This window comes from Pongo abelii, chromosome 17 (assembly GCF_028885655.2).
Source record: "Pongo abelii isolate AG06213 chromosome 17, NHGRI_mPonAbe1-v2.0_pri, whole genome shotgun sequence".
NCBI lineage: Eukaryota > Metazoa > Chordata > Mammalia > Primates > Hominidae > Pongo > Pongo abelii.
In genome coordinates, this window is record NC_072002.2 from 73,342,300 (window position 1) to 73,362,601 (window position 20,302).

Below are 20,302 nucleotides of genomic sequence, written 5' to 3' on the forward strand. Positions count from 1 at the left end.
ACTCAGCATCCCCCTAAAGCCAGCCGTGAGGATCAGATCTGTTGGCCACGTACTTCCATGGTTCTCCACCCATATGGAGTGCTGTTTCTGAGGCCCAGGAGACGATAGCTAAAGGGTTAATGCTCGGATTCAGCGGTATCCGTTGGGAGCGTGGCAAAAACAAAGGACATGTTGGGATTCAGGCTGGTTAGGCAGACAGAAGCCATGAGGCCTGCTTTTCTGCAGTGCACCTGTGAGCTAAATTAGACATGGCACTTTGGGAGAACCAGTGACCATTTTAAAAGTCTCTTTCGCAGTTGGTAACTAATTCATCTCATTCTTTCAAAGCCGCTAATAACTCAAACATATGTAGAAATGCTTCACATAGCTTTTATTGCAGGGACTATGCTTTGAAAAAAAAAAAAAAAAAAAACACCACATTGCAAAAGCTGTCTCTGGACATCTTGTTTCATGGAAAATTGTATTTTAAAATTACAGCTCTAAGCCATATGGAAGTCCAATTTGAAAAAGTCATTTGGCAAAAGGTCCTTGAACTTGGAGAATTGCTTTCCCTTGTTTCCCACAATTACCAGCTGTCACTTACAGTTTAGAAAGACAGAATATAATTTTTAAAAGAAAACTTCCCCCTGTCAGTTTAATGATTTGCCAGCAATTCTGTCAAGGTTACTAGGAATCTCTAGAGGCTAAAGTTAAATCCTAGTGTGCAGCTATCAAGCTGAGTTGGAGATAACAGTAATCTACAGGTTGTTTCTAACAGAAGAAAGGAAATGAACAGCATTAGAAGTTCATTCTCCACTTGGCTGGGCACCGTGGCTCATGCCTGTAATCCCAGCACTTTGGGAGGCCCAGACAGGTGGATCGCTTGAGGTCAGGAGTTCAAGACCAGCCTGGCCAACATGGTGAAACCCCGTCTCTACTAAAAATACAAAAAAATAAAAAATAAATAAATAAAAAAGAAGTTCATTCTCCAGAATTCGAGGTCTTGAGTTTTTTGAGTGACAGCTTGTTAGAAAGTGTGGTAGTCTCACCAGCATGCAGGTCTCAGGTCCAAATCACAGGCTCATCTTCTACCCCACAAACCTACAGGACCTGGCATAATCTTCTAAATAAGCAAATGCAGCCAGGAAGAATTAACTTTTAAAAGTCCAAAAAGGTGGTGATAGAATTTGAGTTTAATTCTAATTCCAGTGTCTCTGTAAAATTATAAAAAGTGGAGTTTCCTTAGAGAATAGATGTGCTATCTCATGCCACAATGACAATGACAGTAAAAATATTTTTTGTCCATCAACAGAGAGTAAATAAACACCATTACTTAATGCCACACCACCACGTTAAACCACACACATCATTTACAGAGAGATGTGATATTCCATTACTGTTGTTTACTAGTACCTAGAAGTGAAACTAACTGTGCACGAAGCCCTGTGTGCTGCTTTTCAGCAGGAGAGCTATATTTAATACAAAATTAATTCCCAAGGAGAAAAGACGGGGGACAGCAGCAATTTCACAGCCAGAGTCTAAATAGAACAAACAGCTGTCTGTTAAGACCATATATTTTGTGTGTGTGTGTGGCAGCAAAGTCTCTTCAAAGAGCGAAGTCTGACTTAAATTTGCAGATTGGCTTCATCTGCAAGGCGGTAATGTTGCATTTCCCAGCTGGCCTGCAAGGAGTCCTTCCAAGGGCTTAGGAGGAAGAATAGTACACATACCAGAGCCTTCTAACATCAGGAGAGACTTAGAAAGGTCTGGAAGTAAATATCTTGCAAATTTGCTAAATTGTTATTTGTGGAAAGAACTTGGAATTCAGAGTCAGAAAATGTGGGTTGGAGTCTTGGACCCCTCTACTTACTAACTGACTGACAGCAGACAATTAAATCACGGTCTCCACGCCTCAGTTTTCTCCTCTGTAAAATGGGGATCATAATAGCTTCTCTGCAGGGTTATTATGAAGATTAAGTAAAAATAACAGAAAAAAATGAATGGATACAAAAAAACTGATGAAATCCAAGTAAAGTTTCTAGTGTAGTTGATTATATTCTGCCAATGTGAATCTGTTGGTTTTGATAATGTACTATAGTTATGTGAGATGTCACCATTAGGTGAAGCTGGTGAAGCATACATGGGAATCACTCCATATATTTTTGCAAATTCTTGTTAGTCTATAATTATTTCAAAATAAAGGCTGGGGCACAGTGGCTCATATCTCTAATCCCAGCACTTTGGGAGGCCGAGGCAGGAAGATCACCTGAGTCCAGGAGTTCAAGACCAGCCTCAGCAACAAAGTGAAACCCCATCTCCACACACACACACAAAAAAAAAAAAGAAAAAAAAAAGGAAAGAAAAAATTAGCCAGGTGTGATGGCATACTCCCGTGGTCCCAGCTACATGGCAGGATGAGGCAAGAAGATCACTTGAGTCCAGGAGGTTGAGGCTGCAGTGAGCTGTGTTTGTGCCACTGCACTCCAGCCTGGGTGACAGAGTGATACCCTGTCTCAAACAAATAAAAAAAAATGGGTTAAAAAAATAGGAACCATTTATTATGTGGCAATGCTGCAATAAGTGCTTTACTATCTCATTTAATTCTCAAAACAACCCCGTGTGGAAGTTACTGAAGCACTGAGAAAGGTATAATTTGCCCACAGGCTACCAGGCTGGAAGTAGCAGTGCAGGGAACAGAACCCCAAGGTGGTCTTGCTCTTCAACACCATGTAATAGCTAGAGCTTGAGATCCTCATCTGGGACAATGTCTGACACTTGGTAGGCAGAAAATAATATAGTTCAGATTTTCTTAACAGCAAACGGAAATAGGGAACCCCTTGCGGCTGAAGCTGCTGGTGCCTACCTATTGCCCACACCCTAGCCACTTCTATGCACCTGGCTCCACCTCTTAGTGCCACACCAGCATTTCTCTGCTTAAGAACTTTCTCTGATCATGTTTTTTATCCAGCTTAGCTTGCCCATGTGGGCAGGTGACAAGTGCAAGGGAGGTAAAGCCCCCACCCAGAGCAGCCGCCAGCTGGTGATCCTGGTAGTTGGTGTATACACACCCCGGCTCCCTCACTGAGAAGTGTGCTTTGCAGGGCTCCCTGCAGATGTCAGCTCCAGCGCCCATGGCAGTTACTGGCTAATAATAACATACTCTACCAGTCACCTTTCCTTCCCCAGTTGCACTTCTCTACTCCTCTATTGGCATTTCCTGGGATCCCCTCTCAAATAAGCCATTTGTATGTGAGTACCTGTCTCAGATCTGTCTTAGGGGAACCCTAATGATGACATCTCCATTCCATAGAAGAAATGGTATTCCTAAACAATTGTGTATACATTGAAAACATGCTATACATTCAGCAGAGAAGCTTGAAATCTAAAGCATTCTAAAGACTCTTTTGCCTGTAGAGAATGAAATACTACATCTTAATTTACCTTATGGTAGATCTGGATTTAAGAATATATTGCTGAGTTTAGGCCTATTGAGGATATAACAGTAAAGCCACTCTCTGGTTACCTGTTGTAATGGGAAGGCATTATTGGCATGAATTATTAAAATGAAATGACCTCTGGACACAGTGGCTCACGCCTGTAATCCCAGCACTTTTGGAGGCCAGTGTGGGAGGATTGCTAGAGCCCAGTAGTTCGAGACTAGCCTGGGAAACCGTCCAGGACGCTGTCTCTACAAAAAAAAATTTTTTTTAATTAGCCAGGTGTGGTGGAATGCATGTGCAGTCTCAGCTACTCTGGAGGCTGGGGCAGGAGGAATACTTGAGCCCAGGAGTTCAAGGCTGCAGTAAGCTATGATCGTGCCACTGTACTCCAGCCTGGGTGACAGAGTGAGACCCTGTCCCCCCCAAAAATTTTTTTAAATAAAAATAAAATGAAATGGCCATCTGGCTGGTCATTTCAGGCTCCTTTATCAAATCTTATTTCTGATGAGGCATCAGTAACAGCTTCTGCAGGTAAAGGTGTTTCAAGGTACCCAGCAGGCCTATCCTTCCTCTCCCTCCCCCCCTTCTCCACCCACAGGAATATCTCTGGCCCACAGCATCCCTGGAGCCTGGGCTAAGCTGCTCTCCTCACCCTGCATGTCCGTCACCAGGAGGCAGCCACTTGTTTTCTGGTACACCCAGTGCTGGAAGGTGCAGCATTTCTGACCAGCTTCTGATTCTCTTCTCAAGAAGTTTATTTCTTTTCCATCCCTAATGGAATACTTCACAAATTCTCCAATCAGCTCCTCCTCCACTGTAGCATACGGGATATTGTTCTCAGGCCGATGGATAAGAAAAATAGGAATGATCCTGGCAGGGAAGAGAACACAGGTGCACATCAAGGTCTCCACTGGGAAGAGAGGCTCCTGCGACATTCTACTCCTGCCTGGAGCAGCAGGGAGCATAGAATTTGTCCCCAGTTCTGCTAGGTTTAGACTACAAATCCATCCAATGACTTTTTAGTGGGTAAGATATGTTTCTGTGTTTTATTTGTTGTTATAAATTCCTCCCTGGGAGGGGGTTTAATTGCTCATGTAGAAATGAATGTCTTCATTGTAGTCATATCTTAATGCCCCCTCAATCAATGACTGTAATCTATCTATCCATTCATCCATTCATCTACTTACCCACCCATCCATTCGTCCATCCATTCATCCTTCCTTCTACTCACCCTCCTCCTTCCCTCCCTCCATCCGTTCCTTCCTTCCATCTATCCTTCCTTCCTTCCATCTATCCTTCCTTCCTTTCATCCATCCATCCATCCATCCATCCGTTGATCCTTCTTTCCTCTCATTCAGTCAACCAACATTTATTCAGTGGCCTGTATGTGTCAGATACTCTTCCAGATGCTATTGCTAAAAACAGCAGTAAAGAAAACAGAGGCTGTGTTCTCGGGGCTCTCACCTTTAAATGAAGGAGACTGACAATAAGTAAGTAAATGCATGGTGCTACACGCTAGGTGGGAAAACTCAGCAGTGAAGAGGAGATGGGCATGCAGTGGAGCGGGGCAGCTGTCTTACGCAAGGAGGTCAGAGCAGCCTTTGTTCATGGATAAAGAGCATTTGAGCAGAGGCCTATAGGAAATGAGGGGAGCCATGAGGACATCGATGGTAGAGCATTCCAGGTCGAAGGCACCCCAAGGAGAAATGCTCAGGGCAGGAGCAGGAGCACTCCTGGCGTGCGAAGGGAGTGCAGGGAGCCAGGGAGATTGGCAGACGTTGGGGGAGGCAGAGGGGACAGGAAGCCAGGCCTTGGGGGACCTGGGAGACCATCTGGAAAACTTTCCCCTTTGTACTGAGTTGGATGAGAAGCCATTGGAGGATTTGGGGCAAGGTGGGAGGGACAGGAGGAGATTTCTGCATGACAAAGGTCACTGCCTCTCTGTGGAGAATAGGCCTGGGGCAGGGCAGGGAGACTGGGGCCAGGTAATGACGTCCAGGGAGCTGGAGAGGTGATCAGATATGGGATGGAGTTTCCAGCATTATCCATTTGCTGCCACATCATCCTACATGATGATTTCCTACCTACCTCTCTCTCTTCAAAGCACCTGTACCTCCTCCCCCAACCGCACCCTCAGCTTCCTGTTTCAGTGTGAAAACTGAAGGTTTAGGAGAACCTCTAAGTGCTGCCACAAGCACATCCATATTCTCACCTCCCGGTCTGTGCCCACACACTGTGTCCTCTTCCTACTACGATGAGCCATCCCTGCTCCATCCTGAACCATCTCCTCTACAGGTGCCCTGGTCCCCGCCCCTCTCAAATCCTCCAGGTATTGCTCCAGCAGTTTTTCCTTTCTCTCCTCCATCAATATTCCCTCTACAGAATCATTCCCAAGAGCCTAGCAGCATTCCGTGATAACTACACAGCATGGAGACCCCACAGCCCACCCCAACTACTGATTCACATTCGACATCGAAACTCAAATCCGCTGTAGACTCGCTGTCTCCAGTCCCTCCCCTCCCATTCTCTCTTGAGCATCTGAAAGTGGCTTTCCCTCTAAAGAAGTCTCTGTCAAGGGCAGCACGACCATCATGCTGCTAAGTCCAGTATTCTCTTCTCGGCCCCCACCCCCTTTGCTCTCAGCAGCTCTGGGCACAGCGGATCTCTCACTTCTTTCTGATATGCCTTTCCCTGGCTTCCTCAAGGCTTTTCTGTGCTTCACTGGCTACCTCTTCTCTGTCTCCTTTGTGAGTTCCTCATCCTCTCCCCAACCTTTAGACTCTGGAGGTCTCTGGAACAGCTCTTCTCTCTCTGCCCACAATCCCTAGAGACTTCCTCGCTTTAAATACCCTTCAGAGGCCGATGACTTCCACATTTATGTCCCCATTCCAGCCCTGTCCCTGAGTTCCCTGCCCACCATCTCCATGTGATGTCTCATGGGCATCTCAAATTGAACATGGCATTGGGCACACATGGCCATAAAGGTGGCAATAGACACTGGGGATTCCAAAAGAGGGGAGGGAGGGAGGAGGGTAAGGTTGAAAAACTACCTATTGGGTGCCATGTTCACTGTTTGGGTGATGGGTTTAGTTAAAGCCCAAACCTCAGCATCACACAATACTGCCACATAACACGCCTGCACATGGACCCCATGAATCTAAAAAAAAAAAGGAAAAATAAAGAAAAATAAAAAGCAACCACAATGAAAACATTTAAATGATATTTAAAAATTTACCATGGCAGAAACTGAAGAGCTCATTTGCCCCCACCCCCCACATCTGCCTCCTCTCAGTGAATGGCAGCTTGTAAAAACTGAAACAATCAATTCATTCGATAAACATCCACTGAATAGCTGTGTCAGAATCCCAAAGACTCACCAGGAGGGTAGAGGTGACTAAGACACAGTCCCTGCCTTCCAGGGGCAGCAATGGGGGAAGGTGCATGGAGAAGCAAAGCCCAGCACATAGTAAATGCTCCTGGCTCAAAATAAGTGTTTGGCAAAATATGAATGAATGAATGAATGAATGAATTAATATTTATATATGTATGTATAATATTTATATATGTTTCTCAATTTCAGCACTATTGACATCTGGGCAGATAGTTCTTTGTGGGGGTGGCAGGGGGCCGTCCTGAGCACGTAGCCTGTTTAGCCCCCTCCCTGGCTTCTACTTCCCAGATGCCAGTAGTCCTTCCCGGATCCTGACCATCAAAAGTGTCTCCACAACCACCACTGTCCCCTGGGGGGTTGTGAACCACTGACAGAGAATCTGATCTTACAAATTTGTAAATAGCCAGAGAAGAGATCACCTAGTTTAACGTTGACAACGTAGATGTCACTTTCAAGGGCCTAAAATAGAATCACTGATGGCGGGCCGTAGAGGCAAGAGGAAAACGTGAGATGCTGACTTTTGATGTTCATTAATTTTTTTTTTTTAGTACAAAATGTTTGTCAAATGAGTAAATGAACAAATAGGCTGTAATTATCTAGTGTAGGCCCCTAACTATATGTTTAATGGATCAGAAGATCGACTTCTGGGAGGGACCGACTGACCAGAGTGAAATGGCAGCGGGGCAGCTATAACAGAGACCTATGCATGCAAAGATGTGACCGGCTGCCCTGGGGTAGGGATGGGGCAAAACCCCACAAAGAGCCCTTAAATGAAAATGCCTCAAAAATGGCATGGGTTTTGAATCAGGATCTTTAAAGGTAATTGTGGAGAATAATCCCATATAACATAGTGGCCACACAACGTCAGGAAAAGTTGTGGGGGTAAGCAGAGATGGGTGAGCTCCTCTGCTGCCGATGTGGTTCCTTTCTCCCTTGAACAGCACTGGGAAAGACCTGGTCACTTCTCTCTGAGAGGGAACGTGGGCCTCTAGACCCCCTCTCCCAGTGGAATGAACATGTAAGGCTTGTCTTTCACAACAGGAAGGAAAGCTCGAGCTGGGACCTCAGGTTCTGTGATTGCCACTCAGGAAACCACCTTTGAAAAGACTGTAACAGTGAGAAAATTATGACAGTGAAAGTGATCTGACCTAACTGACTCCATTTTCCCTTTAACCTTCAAGCTGCCCTGGTTCATTCCTGGGCAGAGGCCAAAGTAACTTTGGGAGGAATTTAGTTTATAGTTTAACAAACAAAGATGGTAACAGCCCCTCTCCAAAACAAACCACCTCCTTGCTTGGGGACCAGACCACCTTTGTAAAACGAACAACTTAGCCGTGAGATTAGAAATTATGACTCAGGTGTCATGCAGCCAGAGGCCACAATATTCCTAACCTCCCCACTTGCTCCCATAGATAACATTACTAGTGTAAATCCTAAGACTGGTGTTTGAGGTATTTTTCAGACCCTGTATTCTGATGGATCAGCTGGCACCACCCAGACTGGTAAAACTGGCTCATCTGGTCTTGTGGCCTTCACCCAGGAACAGACTCAGTGCAAGAGGACAATTTAGTCTCCCTGATTCCATCCCTGACCCTACTAATAAGCAATCCCTATTTCCTAGCCCCCTGCATTCCTAACTATTAAAAAAAAAAAAAAAAACCTAGCCTCCAAATTTTTGGGGAGGCTGATTTGAGTAACAATAAAACTCCAGTCTCCCATTTAGCCAGTTCTGTCAGAGGTGTGTGAACCAGAGCAGCTCCATCTCAAATAGGAGCTGGGTAAAAATAAGGCTGAAACCTACTGGGCTGCATTCCCTGATGGTTAAGGCATTCTAAGTCACAGTATGAGATAGGTTAGCACAGGATACAGGTCATAAAGACCTTGCTGATAAAACAGGCTGCAATAAAGAAGCCAACTAAATCCTACCAAAACCAAGATGGCGACAAGAATGACTTCTGGCCTTCCTCACTGTTACACTCCCACCAGTGCCATAACAGTTTACAAATGCCATGGCAATGTCAAGAAGTTGCCTATTTATATGGTCTAAAAAGGGGAGGCATGGATAATCCACCCCTTGTTTAGCATATCACCAAGAAATAACCATAAAAATGGGCAACCAGCAGCCCTTGGGACTGCTCTGTCTATGGAGTAGCCATTCTTTTATTCTTCTACTTTCTTAATAAACAGGCTTTCACTTTACTCTGTGGACTTGCCCTGTATTATTTCTTGTGTGAGATCCAAGAACCCTCTCTTGGGGTCTGGATTGGGACCCCTTTTCGGTAACAGCTCTATGTATAATAAACTCTTTTTTTTTAAATTATACTTTAAGTTTTAGGGTACATGTGCACAATGTGCAGGTTTGTTACATATGTATACATGTGCCATGTTGGTGTGCTGCACCCAGTAACTCATCATTTAACTTTAGGTATATCTCCTAATGCTATCCCTCCCCCCTCCCCCAACCCCACAACAGGCCCCCATGTGTGATGTTCCCCTTCCTGTGTCCATGTATTCTCATTGTTCAATTCCCACCTGTGAGTGAGAACATGCGGTGTCTGGTTTTTTGTCCTTGCAATAGTTTGCTGAGAATGATGGTTTCCAGCTTCATCCACATCCCTAAAAAGGACATGAACTCATCATTTTTTATGGCTGCATAGTATTCCATGGTATATATGTGCCACATTTTCTTAATCCAGTCTATCATTGTTGGACATTTCGGTTGGTTCCAAGTCTTTGCTATTGTGAATAGTGCCACAATAAACATACGTGTGCATGTGTCTTTATAGCAGCATGATTTATAATCCTTTGGGTATATACCCAGTAATGGGATGGCTGGGTCAAATGGTATTTCTAGTTCTAGATCCCTGAATTGCCACACTGACTTCCACAATGGTTGAACTAGTTTACAGTCCCACCAACAGTGTAAAAGTGTTCCTATTTCTCCACATCCTCTCCAGCACCTGTTGTTTCCTGACTTTTTAATGATCGCCATTCTAACTGGCGTGAGATGGTATCTCGTTGTGGTTTTGATTTGCATTTTTCTGATGGCCAGTGATGATGAGCATTTTTTCATGTGTCTTTTGGCTGCATAAATGTCTTCTTTTGAGAAGTATCTGTTCATATCCTTTGCCCACTTGTTGATGGGGTTGTTTGTTTTTTTCTTGTAAATTTGTTTGAGTTCATTGTAGATTCTGGATATTAGCCCTTTGTCAGATGAATAGATTGCAAAAATTTTCTCTCATTTTGTAGGTTGCCTGTCCACTCTGATGGTAGTTTCTTTTGCTGTGCAGAAGCTCTTTAGTTTAATTAGATCCCATTTATCAATTTTGGCTTTTGTGGCCATTGCTTTTGGTGTTTTAGACATGAAGTCCTTGCCCATGCCTATGTCCTGAATGGTATTGCCTAGGTTTTCTTCTAGGGTTTTTATGGTTTTAGGTCTAACATTTAAGTCTTTAATCCATCTTGAATTAATTTTTATATAAGCTGTAAGGAAGTGGTCCAATTTCAGCTTTCTGCATGTGGCTAGCCAGTTTTCCCAGCACCATTTATTAAATAGGGACTCCTTTCCCTATTTCTTGTTTTTGTCAGGTTTGTCAAAGATCAGATAGTTGTAGATATGTGGTATTATTTCTGAGGGCTCTGTTCTGTTCCATTGGTCTATATCTCTGTTTTGGTACCAGTACAATGCTGTTTTGGTTACTGTAGCCTTGTAGTATTGTTGGAAGTCAGGTAGCATGATGCCTCCAGCTTTGTTCTTTTGGCTTAGGATTGACTTGGCAATGCGGGCTCTTTTTTGGTTCCATATGAACTTTAAAGTAGTTTTTTCCAATTCTGTGAAGAAAGTCATTGGTAGCTTGATAGGGATGGCATTGAATCTATAAATTACGTTGGGCAGTATGGCCATTTTCATGATATTGATTCTTCCTACCCATGAGCATGGAATGTTCTTCCATTTGTTTGTATCCTCTTTTATTTCATTGAGCAGTGGTTTGTAGTTCTCCTTGAAGAGGTCCTTCACATCCCTTGTAAGCTGGATTCCTAGGTATTTTATTCTCTTTGAAGCAATTGTGAATGGGAGTTCACTCAGGATTTGGCTCTCTGTCTGTTATTGGTGTATAAGAATGCTTGTGATTTTTGCACATTGATTTTGTATCCTGAGACTTTGCTGAAGTTGCTTATCAGCTTAAGGAGATTTTGGGCTGAGATGATGGGGTTTTCTAGGTATACAATCATGTCTTCTGCAAACAGGGACAATTTGACTTCCTCTTTTCCTAATTGAATACCTTTTATTTCCTTCTCCTGCCTGATTGCCCTGGCCAAAACTTCCAACACTGTGTTGAATAGGAGTGGTGAGAGAGGGCATCCCTGTCTTATGCCAGTTTTCAAAGGGAATGCTTCCAGTTTTTGCCCATTCAGTATGATATTGGCTGTGAGTTTGTCATAGATAGCTCTTATTATTTTGAGATACGTCCCATCAATACCTAATTTATTAAGAGTTTTTAGCATGAAGTATTGTTGAATTTTGTCAAAGGCCTTTTCTGCATCTATTGAGATAATCATGTGGTTTTTGTTGTTGGTTCTGTTTACATGCTGGATTACATTTATTGATTTGCGTATGTTGAACCAGCCTTGCATCCCAGGGATGAAGCCCACTTGATCATGGTGGATAAGCTTTTTGATGTGCTGCTGGATTTGGTTTGCCAGTATTTTATTGAGGATTTTTGCATCGATGTTCATAAGGGATATTGGTCTAAAATTTAATAAACTCTTTATTGCAATTTCCCTGTCTTGATAAATCAGCTCTGTCTGGACAGCAGACAAGGTGAACCCATCCAGCGGTTACATGCACACATCAGCTGGGGCACGGGTCCTGCCCTCTCACTTGCTCTTGCCTCCGTGAGAGCTGGGAGTGTTCTCCCGCAGCAATGCCCTGTGCTTCTCCACCCAGGCTGTGCCTTCTCCCAGGAGGTAAGCTGAAGGCTTTACGTGGTTATTAACTTGAGCCAAAGGTGGTTGGAAAAACATTATTTTTTATTAAAACAAATATAGTCATAGAGGAAGGAGGACACAACATTCAATAGAATTTAAAAGCTATAAAATATTACACTTCAAAGAAATTACACCTGCGGGCCAGCTAATTTGGATGAAGCCCCCAGACCCTTTGACGGGCACATAGGCATCCTTCTCTGCCATTTAGGAGCATTTCCTGGAAACTGTGAGAATCCCCTTCACTTCACGAAGGGGACACAGAGGCTTGCTCACGAGCAGAATCTGAGCCAGAACAGTGTCCTTCTAGAACCCCACCCCTGGACACAAGGCCCCTCTAATACCAGCGTACCCTGATTACTATCATGCCAGAGTCTTTGAGGCATTCTTTCTAATTTTAAGATAGAAACTCTTTGTGTCTTGTTAAAGAAATTTCAAATTTCAGCCAGATGGGAGTGGGCACATTAGGGCAGTGGACCTTTCCCGCAGCCCTGAAATCGGTGCAGCCGCCAAGCCACCCTCTGTCGTGCTTTGTCACTTCTGCAGGATCCAGGGCACCCTGGTTCCCTCTTGAGGACCGACCCCCTGTGGCTACTGACCCTTCTGCCAACAAAAGGGTTCACGGTTTGCTTGGGCTCTTATTAATTCTGCATCCCTGGTGGGGGAAAAAAACAGAAACAAGAGCTCGGCATTATTCAGGGTCTTAATTAGACCTGGCCTCTGCCCAGCAGGACACCATTTGCGTAGACAATGTGACTCCATTGATATTCATGAATTCAAAAACAGAAGCTGCCCAAATGAGGAGTGTTTTCTCTCCAAGACCTCACATGCTCCATTAAAAAAGGCTTCTTCAGGCCTGCTTCATTGCCTGGAAATAAATATGGGGGTGGCCCCAGCGTGGGTCGGTCTAGGGGCTGTGGCAATGGGGGAGGGGGACGGGACTCCTGGTCCTCCTCTAGACATGCAGGCTTTCAGAGAAGGTTGGTAATATACAGGGTCAGCTCTGTGTGCGTGTGTTTTGTGTATGTGTTGTGTGCGTGGTTTGTGGTTTGTGTGTGTGATGTGTATACGTATGTGTGGTATGTGTGTGCTGTGTGTATGTGTATGTGTGTGTGGTACGTGTGTGATATGTTTGTGTGATGTGTATGTGTGTATTGTCTGTGGTGTGTGTGTTATGTGGTGTGTGTGTTGTGTGTATGTGTATGTGTGTGGTGTGTGGGGGGTGTGCGTGGTGTGTGTGAGGTGCGTGTATGAGATGTGTGTGTGTATGTGGTGTGTGTGTGGTGTGTTGTATGTGTGGTGTGTGTGGGGGTGTGTAATGCGTATGTGTGTGTTGTATGTGTGGTGTATGTGTCGGGTGTGTGGTGTGTGTTGTGTGTTTATGTGGGGTGTGTGGTGTGTGGTTTGTGTGTGGTGTGGTGTGTTTGTGCATATGGTGAGCGTTGTGTGTTTGTGTGTGGTATGTGTGGTGTGTGTGTTTGTATGTAATCTGTGTGGTATGTATGTGTGGAGTGGGGGTGTGTGGGGGGTGTGTGTGTGGGGTGTGTGTTTGTGTTGTGGGTGTGTTTATGTGTATGGTGAGTGTTGTTTGTGTGGTTTGTGTGTGGTGTGGTGTGTTTGTGCATATGGTGAGTGTTGTGTGTTTGTGTGTGGTGTGTGTGGTATGTGTGTGGTATATGTGGTGTGTGTGTGGGGTGTGTGTTTGTGTTGTGGTGGGTGTGTTTATGTGTATGGTGAGTGTTGTTTGTGTGGTTTGTGTGTGGTGTGGTGTGTTTGTGCATATGGTGAGTGTTGTGTGTTTGTGTGTGGTGTGTATGTGGTATGTGTGTGGTATGTGTGGTGTGTGTGTTTGTATGTAATCTGTGTGGTATGTATGTGTGGAGTGGGGGTGTGTGGGGGGTGTGTGTGTGGGGTGTGTGTTTGTGTTGTGGTGGGTGTGTTTATGTGTATGGTGAGTGTTGTTTGTGTGGTATGTGTGTGTGTGGTGAGTGTTGTTTGTGTGTGGGGGGTGTGTGTGTGTGTTTTTTTGGCTGTGGAGTCCTCTGATTTAGATCCCATAAACATGGAGTCTGGCCCAGAGGCCCTTCTGAGGCCCCTTACTCCTCCCATGTACCGTCAGCATTCACGTGGTCACAAACTCTCCCCTTGTAAGGAATGGGAAAGTGGTTTAGATGGAAAAATGTCCTAACCTATCTTTAAGGCAGCGGCCTATTTACTGTGATGCTAATGCAGCAGATGAATCAGCCTCCTGACCCTTCACTTGCATGAGCCCTTTCCAAGTCCCTTGATCAATCTTGATATTTATAATTTTGTGCTCTTTTCTTTAAAAAGGGCCCAAATTTGCCAGACATGGTGGCTCATGCCTATAACACCAGCACTCTGGGAGGCCGAGGCAGGAAGATCACTTGAGGCCAGGAGTTGTAGGCCAGCCTGGGCAACATACAGAGACCCTGTCTCTACGAGAAAATTATTTTTAATTAGCCAGGTGTGGTGGTGGGCACCTGTACTCCCAGTTACGTTGGAGGCTGGATCGCTTGAGCCCGGGAGGTCAAGGCTGCAGTGAGCCGTGATTGCACCACTGCCCTCCAGCCTGGACAACAGAGGGAGATCATGTCTCTTAAAAAAAAATAAAACAGAAAGGAAAGAAAGAAGCCCAAATTGCATAAGAGTCAAGCCACACAAAACTTGGGTCTGTCCCTGCTGGAGGGCACTGTGGTTCTGTGTGTGGTAGGATTGACTTGTGGATTAAATCTTTTCTTTTTTGAAGAAAACTTAAGAGGACAGAGACTGGGAAGAGCGGGGCTTGGGGAAAAAAGGAGCCAGTTCCCATATCATGAAAGCTTAACTCAGTCCAGATGGCTGTCTGTGTAATTAACAGAAAAGCAATTGTAAGTGTGTACTGAAGTGTGTTAAGCATTTCTTGAGAAAGAGCAGAAAGTGTTATACTTTACACATGGTCTTCTAAATGTACCACCCAAGGGAAACTATTTTTCCCATTTTGTGAGTTAACAGGTGCAATGCAGACAAGAATTTCTTCCTTCTTCCTTCTCCCAGTTTTTACTGATAGGTAAATAGCTGCTCTCTCTGAAAGTTCCAACATGCACTAGCTAAGCCCTTTTTCTGTCCATTTAAGCATGCAAATATGATCTCAACCAGAAAAACAGAGCCGCAAACACAAGCTCCAGGCTCCCCCAAAATTTGCTTGGGCCAGTAAATATTTAGGCAAAGAGTAGATAAAAGTGGGTGTGATTTATCTCTTGAGGATTCCAGGAAGTGGGTACTATGTTACTATGTTTCTGATCACCCAATCCACTCTTCCCTAATACATTGCCATATTTTATTTTCATCATGGGACTAATCGCCTTGTGATATCTCTTGTTCTGTTCTATTTGCTTACTGTTTAGACAATGTAATAGCTATAAGAGTAGATATCCTTTCTTTTCTATTTAACATGGTAGATTCATTTTTTTGGCTGGATTAATCCATACACCCATCCATCTATCCATTCATTTATTTAAAGAATATTTATCTTCTTAAATATTAAATATGATATTATATTATATAATATTAAATATCCTACCCAGCAAGGGGTAGGATAGCAGCCGTGTGAGCCCTCATGGAGCTTACAGACTGAGAGATCAGCTGAAACACTTGCCCTACTGTTCCTTCTCACTCTCTCATCCCTCCCAGTCCCCAACGAGTCAGGAGTGTGACACAAGGCAGGGTAAACACACTTACTCAGGTACTTCTCCAAAGCCTTCCAGAGGCTGTGCTTCAGCAGCGTAGATCTTGGCGTAATACCTGGCAGTATTTTGAACGTAGCATTCCTATATCACCAAAATACATAGAGAGCCCCAGTGACTACAGGAAATTCAGACAGTATTGCCCAGTAAGCCTATTCCAGAGATTTCCCAGTAAGGTAAAGCCAATGAACTGACAAGCCCATCCCCTGGTTGGGGTCACAGAGGCAACGATTATTAGAACCTAGAGTTGGCCACTTAGGGAGGAGCTCTGAGACGTGAAGGAACTGTCCGGGTGGAGGTCAAGTGGTCTCCAGGACCAGGTGTCGCTGAACTATAAAATTTCTCTAGCCAGCAGGGCCGAAATTCACCCCAGAACTAAGGGGACTGGCCCCTCATCACGTCATCAGGTGGCACTTGGGGCACTACTGGGTTTCCTGTGAGATCTGCCATTGCAATCCCTTTTCAAAGGTGTAACTGGAGTAGTCAATAATGAACAGCACAAGATTTCTGCCTTAGGAAAAGCTAAGTGGATTCTGCATCCTACACTGTGGGGCTTTTCTGAGCGAGAATCCAGATGCTGGGAGGTTTTCCAAGACTGTGTCATATTTGAGATGGAGAGAATACTCAGAGAGAAAAGAAAAAAGCGGAGTGGATTGGGAGGAGAAAGGAATACAATGGGCAGAATCCTATACTCAGAGAGCAGGGCTGCCTTCAGAAGCACAAAGTCCCACGTGGCAGTGCCGCAGGATCACGATGCTTAATGCTTGACTGTACCTGAGAGATTCATCTAAGTTTAACCTATGGATTTTAATATTTTAAATGTTTTAATTGTTTTGGATGTTTATGGTAAACATTTTAAAGGCGCAGAGCTGGTGAAAGACCCAACTTTCTTGACAGCTACACCAGTGCTGGTGTAAACAGTGAAATATGTGGACCAGGCATGGTGGTTCATGCCTGTAATCCCAGCACTTTGGGAGGCAGAGGCAGGAGGATCACTTGGAGCCCTCCAGGAGGTCAATACCAGCCTGGGCAACATAGGGAGACCCTGTCTCTGAAAAAAAAAATTAAAAATTAGTTGGGCATGATGGCATGCGCCTGTAGTCCTAGCTACTTGGGAGGCTGAGGCAGGAGGGTTGCTTAAGGCCAGGAGGCTGAGGCTGCTGTGGAGCTGTGATCATGCTACTGTACTCCAGCCTGGGGGACAGAGTGAGACACTATCTCAAAAAAGAAAAAAAGAAAAAAAGATGGAGTGAAATATATGGACCAAATATGTGGATAGGAGGAGGAAGGAGCGAGAGAAACTAAGGCTCTCCTGCCCTATCCTCTCACCTCGAGTTCTATGACTCAATAACACAGAGAAGTGGGAACTCAGCTAGAGACTTGGGTCCGTCTCTCTTCTTATTTTATACACTACCATTAAACCAAACTCAGGAAGGCAGAAAACAAGACCAATGCTGACCCTTCTCGATATACCCCACCCCTCTCCCTCTCCAAAAAACAAACCCAAAAAAACACTCCAGCAACTAGTGCTGATGTTATCTGTTCCTGGGGACCCTGGCATCTAGTGTAGCTTAGAACCCCCACTTTCCATATCACCCTAGGTCCAAGTAGATTCAAACCCCTAGGGATGGCATAGGGCTTCTTAGAAACAAAATCAATTACATCTCGGGTTAGAACTGGTGAGGTGTCTCTAGGCATTGGCTGAGTCCCCAGTAGCTGGCATAAGGCCAAGAAATTACTCCTGAGAACTGAGAAGTGATCCCCAGCATTGAGATTGAATTGAAACCCCAAAAGAGGAAAAACACCCTTTCGAAGACATTCCCATTAATCCTGAGTCTGATTTTCATCTCGTCTTATCATGGGTGGCTCTCACACCAGAAGTGACAGCCTTTGGGCAGATGGACCCACCTGGGCAGCGAGTTTGTAGTTCCTTTGGATGAGCTCATCATTATTTCTGGTCCCATAGGCAACGGCATTATGCACCTTAAGCACACAGGCATGGCCAGGTTTGAAGACAGGCGTGAGGCCGTGCATCACTGTGCTGCGGAAGGCTTTGCGGTGAACCCCTTCTCCAAAGTGCAGCTCCTCCGTGACGATCTGGCCACGCAGGCGGCCCCCAAAGTAGCTGTCATGGAGAAAGTCTTCTTTGAAGATGAGTTGGCTGAATTCAATCTCTTCGCATCCTGAAACACAGCACAGCTTTGGTTGGAATGAATACCTCCCAGTCCTGCTCCTTGGCTAACTCCACATGGGGAGGGTCCCCACATAAGGACCATGACAAGGCTGACCTGCAGAACCAAGAGGGGGCAGCCACACTTACCCTTCCAAAGAGGCATAGCTAAAAGAAGAGATGAGTGGGTTGGTGAGGAGGAGATAGGTCATTGAATGAGAATGTGGGAACATCAGTGAGAGATGGGTTGGAGCAAAACTGGAAAGATCAGGAAAAGAATTCTAGACAGACCTGGAAAATGTAAGTGGAACCAAGCAAAGTAACAAAAGGCAAGTTGAAAAGATGGGAAAAGTGTAGAGGAGGGAAGAAAGACCAATGATAAGATCTGATAGTATCGGATCAACCTTTCTTTCATTATTGCCCCCCACCCCCCACAACCATGGAATCTTTGCTGGAATTTGTTTTAATTGCCTGCCATGAAAGTTTAATACCACAAATATACTATCTGTTTGCATACCGTATGTATATCTGTTCTTTATACAGAAAAAAAGAAACTTTTTTTTGCCTCCCAAGAACCAATGTTGGTCCTTTTGGTAGCAATACTGCCTCCACTGAGAAAGCATGTGATAAGTATAAGAAACAGGTAGCAATAAACAAAACCAAAAAATAATAAAAAGAATTGCCTTTGAAGAGAAATTGAAAAAAAAAGGTAGAGTTATTTTGGATTTATTTGTAAAAAGAAAAGTAGAATTATTTTGAGTTTTCTAGCAGCTGTTTTTTGTTTTGTTTTGTTTGCAGAGTGGATTCTACACATGGTTGAGATGACAGTGAATTTAATCAGGAAGGTCAATTTTAAACTAGAGATGACCCAATCAGACTTCTCATTCACTGAGAGAAGAAAATTAGGTGGCTTTCATTCTAATAAGATTGTTTGGATTTTTAAAATCCTTTCCACTTCTCAAAACTGATGAAAACTGACATCCTTCTGAATGTTTACAAGAAGAAAGAGATCATGGGTCGTGTGAAAAATCTTACTTCAATGTTTCTATATACAATGCTTAAGGAAATACTTTTCTCCTCCTTTCAAAATATTTCAAATCATGCGATTTGAGACTGATGGTAGCTATTAAAACTATAAGGAGACTGAAAGTATTCTGATACGGTATTGATTAAGGTCTCGGCCTAATTACTGCCAGAAAGAAAGAAAGGGAGTGGGGTTTGGTGGATTTTCAAACAGAAAAACTAGGTGAAGAGCTAGAAGCTTCTGGAAGAAAGATGATATTCCTAAAGGTGCTCCTAGCATTTTCACAAAGGCTAGCAGAAGACTATGGGACCCCTGAATATGCCACCCTCAAATCTGCCTCTTTGGTAAAAGGATTGTTGAGCTGAAGGCAATTAAGACGAAGCAGAGGCAAGAAAGCTCTCTGCCGTCCCTCTATTGGCCTAAAATCAGGATATAAATTTATAAAGACAAAATATATTCTACTCCCCCTTCTACCAGGAAGAACAAAGGTTAATGACTGAAGACAACCTTAGACCCTGATGGGCCTGGAGATGGGCACCAGACATTAACAAGCATTAATGAGAATCCAGATGCTGGGAGATTTTCCAGGGCTGTGGAAATGCCTTTCCACAAGCTACTGCCCTTACCTACACAAAGTCCTTCCCTCTGCCCTGTTACTTCTCTAAAAATGCACCATTCTTTGTTGTAGATGCTGTATAAGCTGGAATTCAAACCCCTTCTTAAATGAGCACTTCTGGAGTATCTCCCATGTATATATGAATTATACATGTTCATAAACTTGTTTGATTTCTCTCATTAATCTTCTTTTGTTACAGGGATCTGTTCCAACTAAGAACTTATGAGGATTGAAGAATAAATTATTTTTCTTCCCCAATAACTCCTACTGAGTAACCTGTCCTAGGTTTCTGGAGAGAACTGGGTTGGAGCTGCAGGAAAACAGGCAAATGGGACATTTTCTCAGATAAAGTTTTAGGCAATAGCTGGATCACAGATTTTACTCTAAGTAACAGAACCAGGAAAAAAATTAATTGATGGAGAAAAGCACAGTTTTATTTTAACAGTTAAATTTAAAAATTAGGTGAGAAAATAGAGAGGGAATGCTTCTCTGTATCCCAAACCTTCTCAGTTCCATTCTAGTTGTATGATTAATTTTAACAATTCGGAGAAATAGGAACACTTTTACACTGTTGGTGGGACTGTAAACTAGTTCAACCCTTGTGGAAGTCAGTGTGGCGATTCCTCAGGGATCTAGAACTAGAAATTCCATTCGACCCAGCCATCCCATTACTGGGTATATACCCAAAGGACTATAAATCATGCTGCTATAAAGACACATGCACACGTATGTTTATTGCCGCATTATTCACAATAGCAAAGACTTGGAACCAACCCAAATGTCCAACAATGATAGACTGGATTAAGAAAATGTGGCACATCTACACCATGGAATACTATGCAGCCATAAGAAATGATGAGTTCATGTCCTTTGTAGGGACATGGATGAAATTGGAAATCATCATTCTCAGTAAACTATCGCAAGAACAAAAAACCAAACACCGCATATTCTCA

General features: G+C 43.9%; 1 protein-coding gene across 2 annotated transcripts in view; it reads right to left on the reverse strand.

Moving 5' to 3' along the window:
• ALPK2 (alpha kinase 2) overlaps nt 1–20,302 on the reverse strand; it is a 130,961-nt gene that overhangs the window by 18,521 nt on the left and 92,138 nt on the right. For both annotated transcript variants that reach the window (XM_054538017.2, XM_054538016.2), the window contains exons 8-10: nt 17,448–17,722; nt 15,535–15,623; nt 4,072–4,289 (exon numbers count right to left, since the gene is read on the reverse strand). In XM_054538017.2, the coding sequence (XP_054393992.2) occupies nt 4,072–4,289; nt 15,535–15,623; nt 17,448–17,722 (582 nt within the window). The remainder of the gene's footprint in view (nt 1–4,071; nt 4,290–15,534; nt 15,624–17,447; nt 17,723–20,302) is intronic.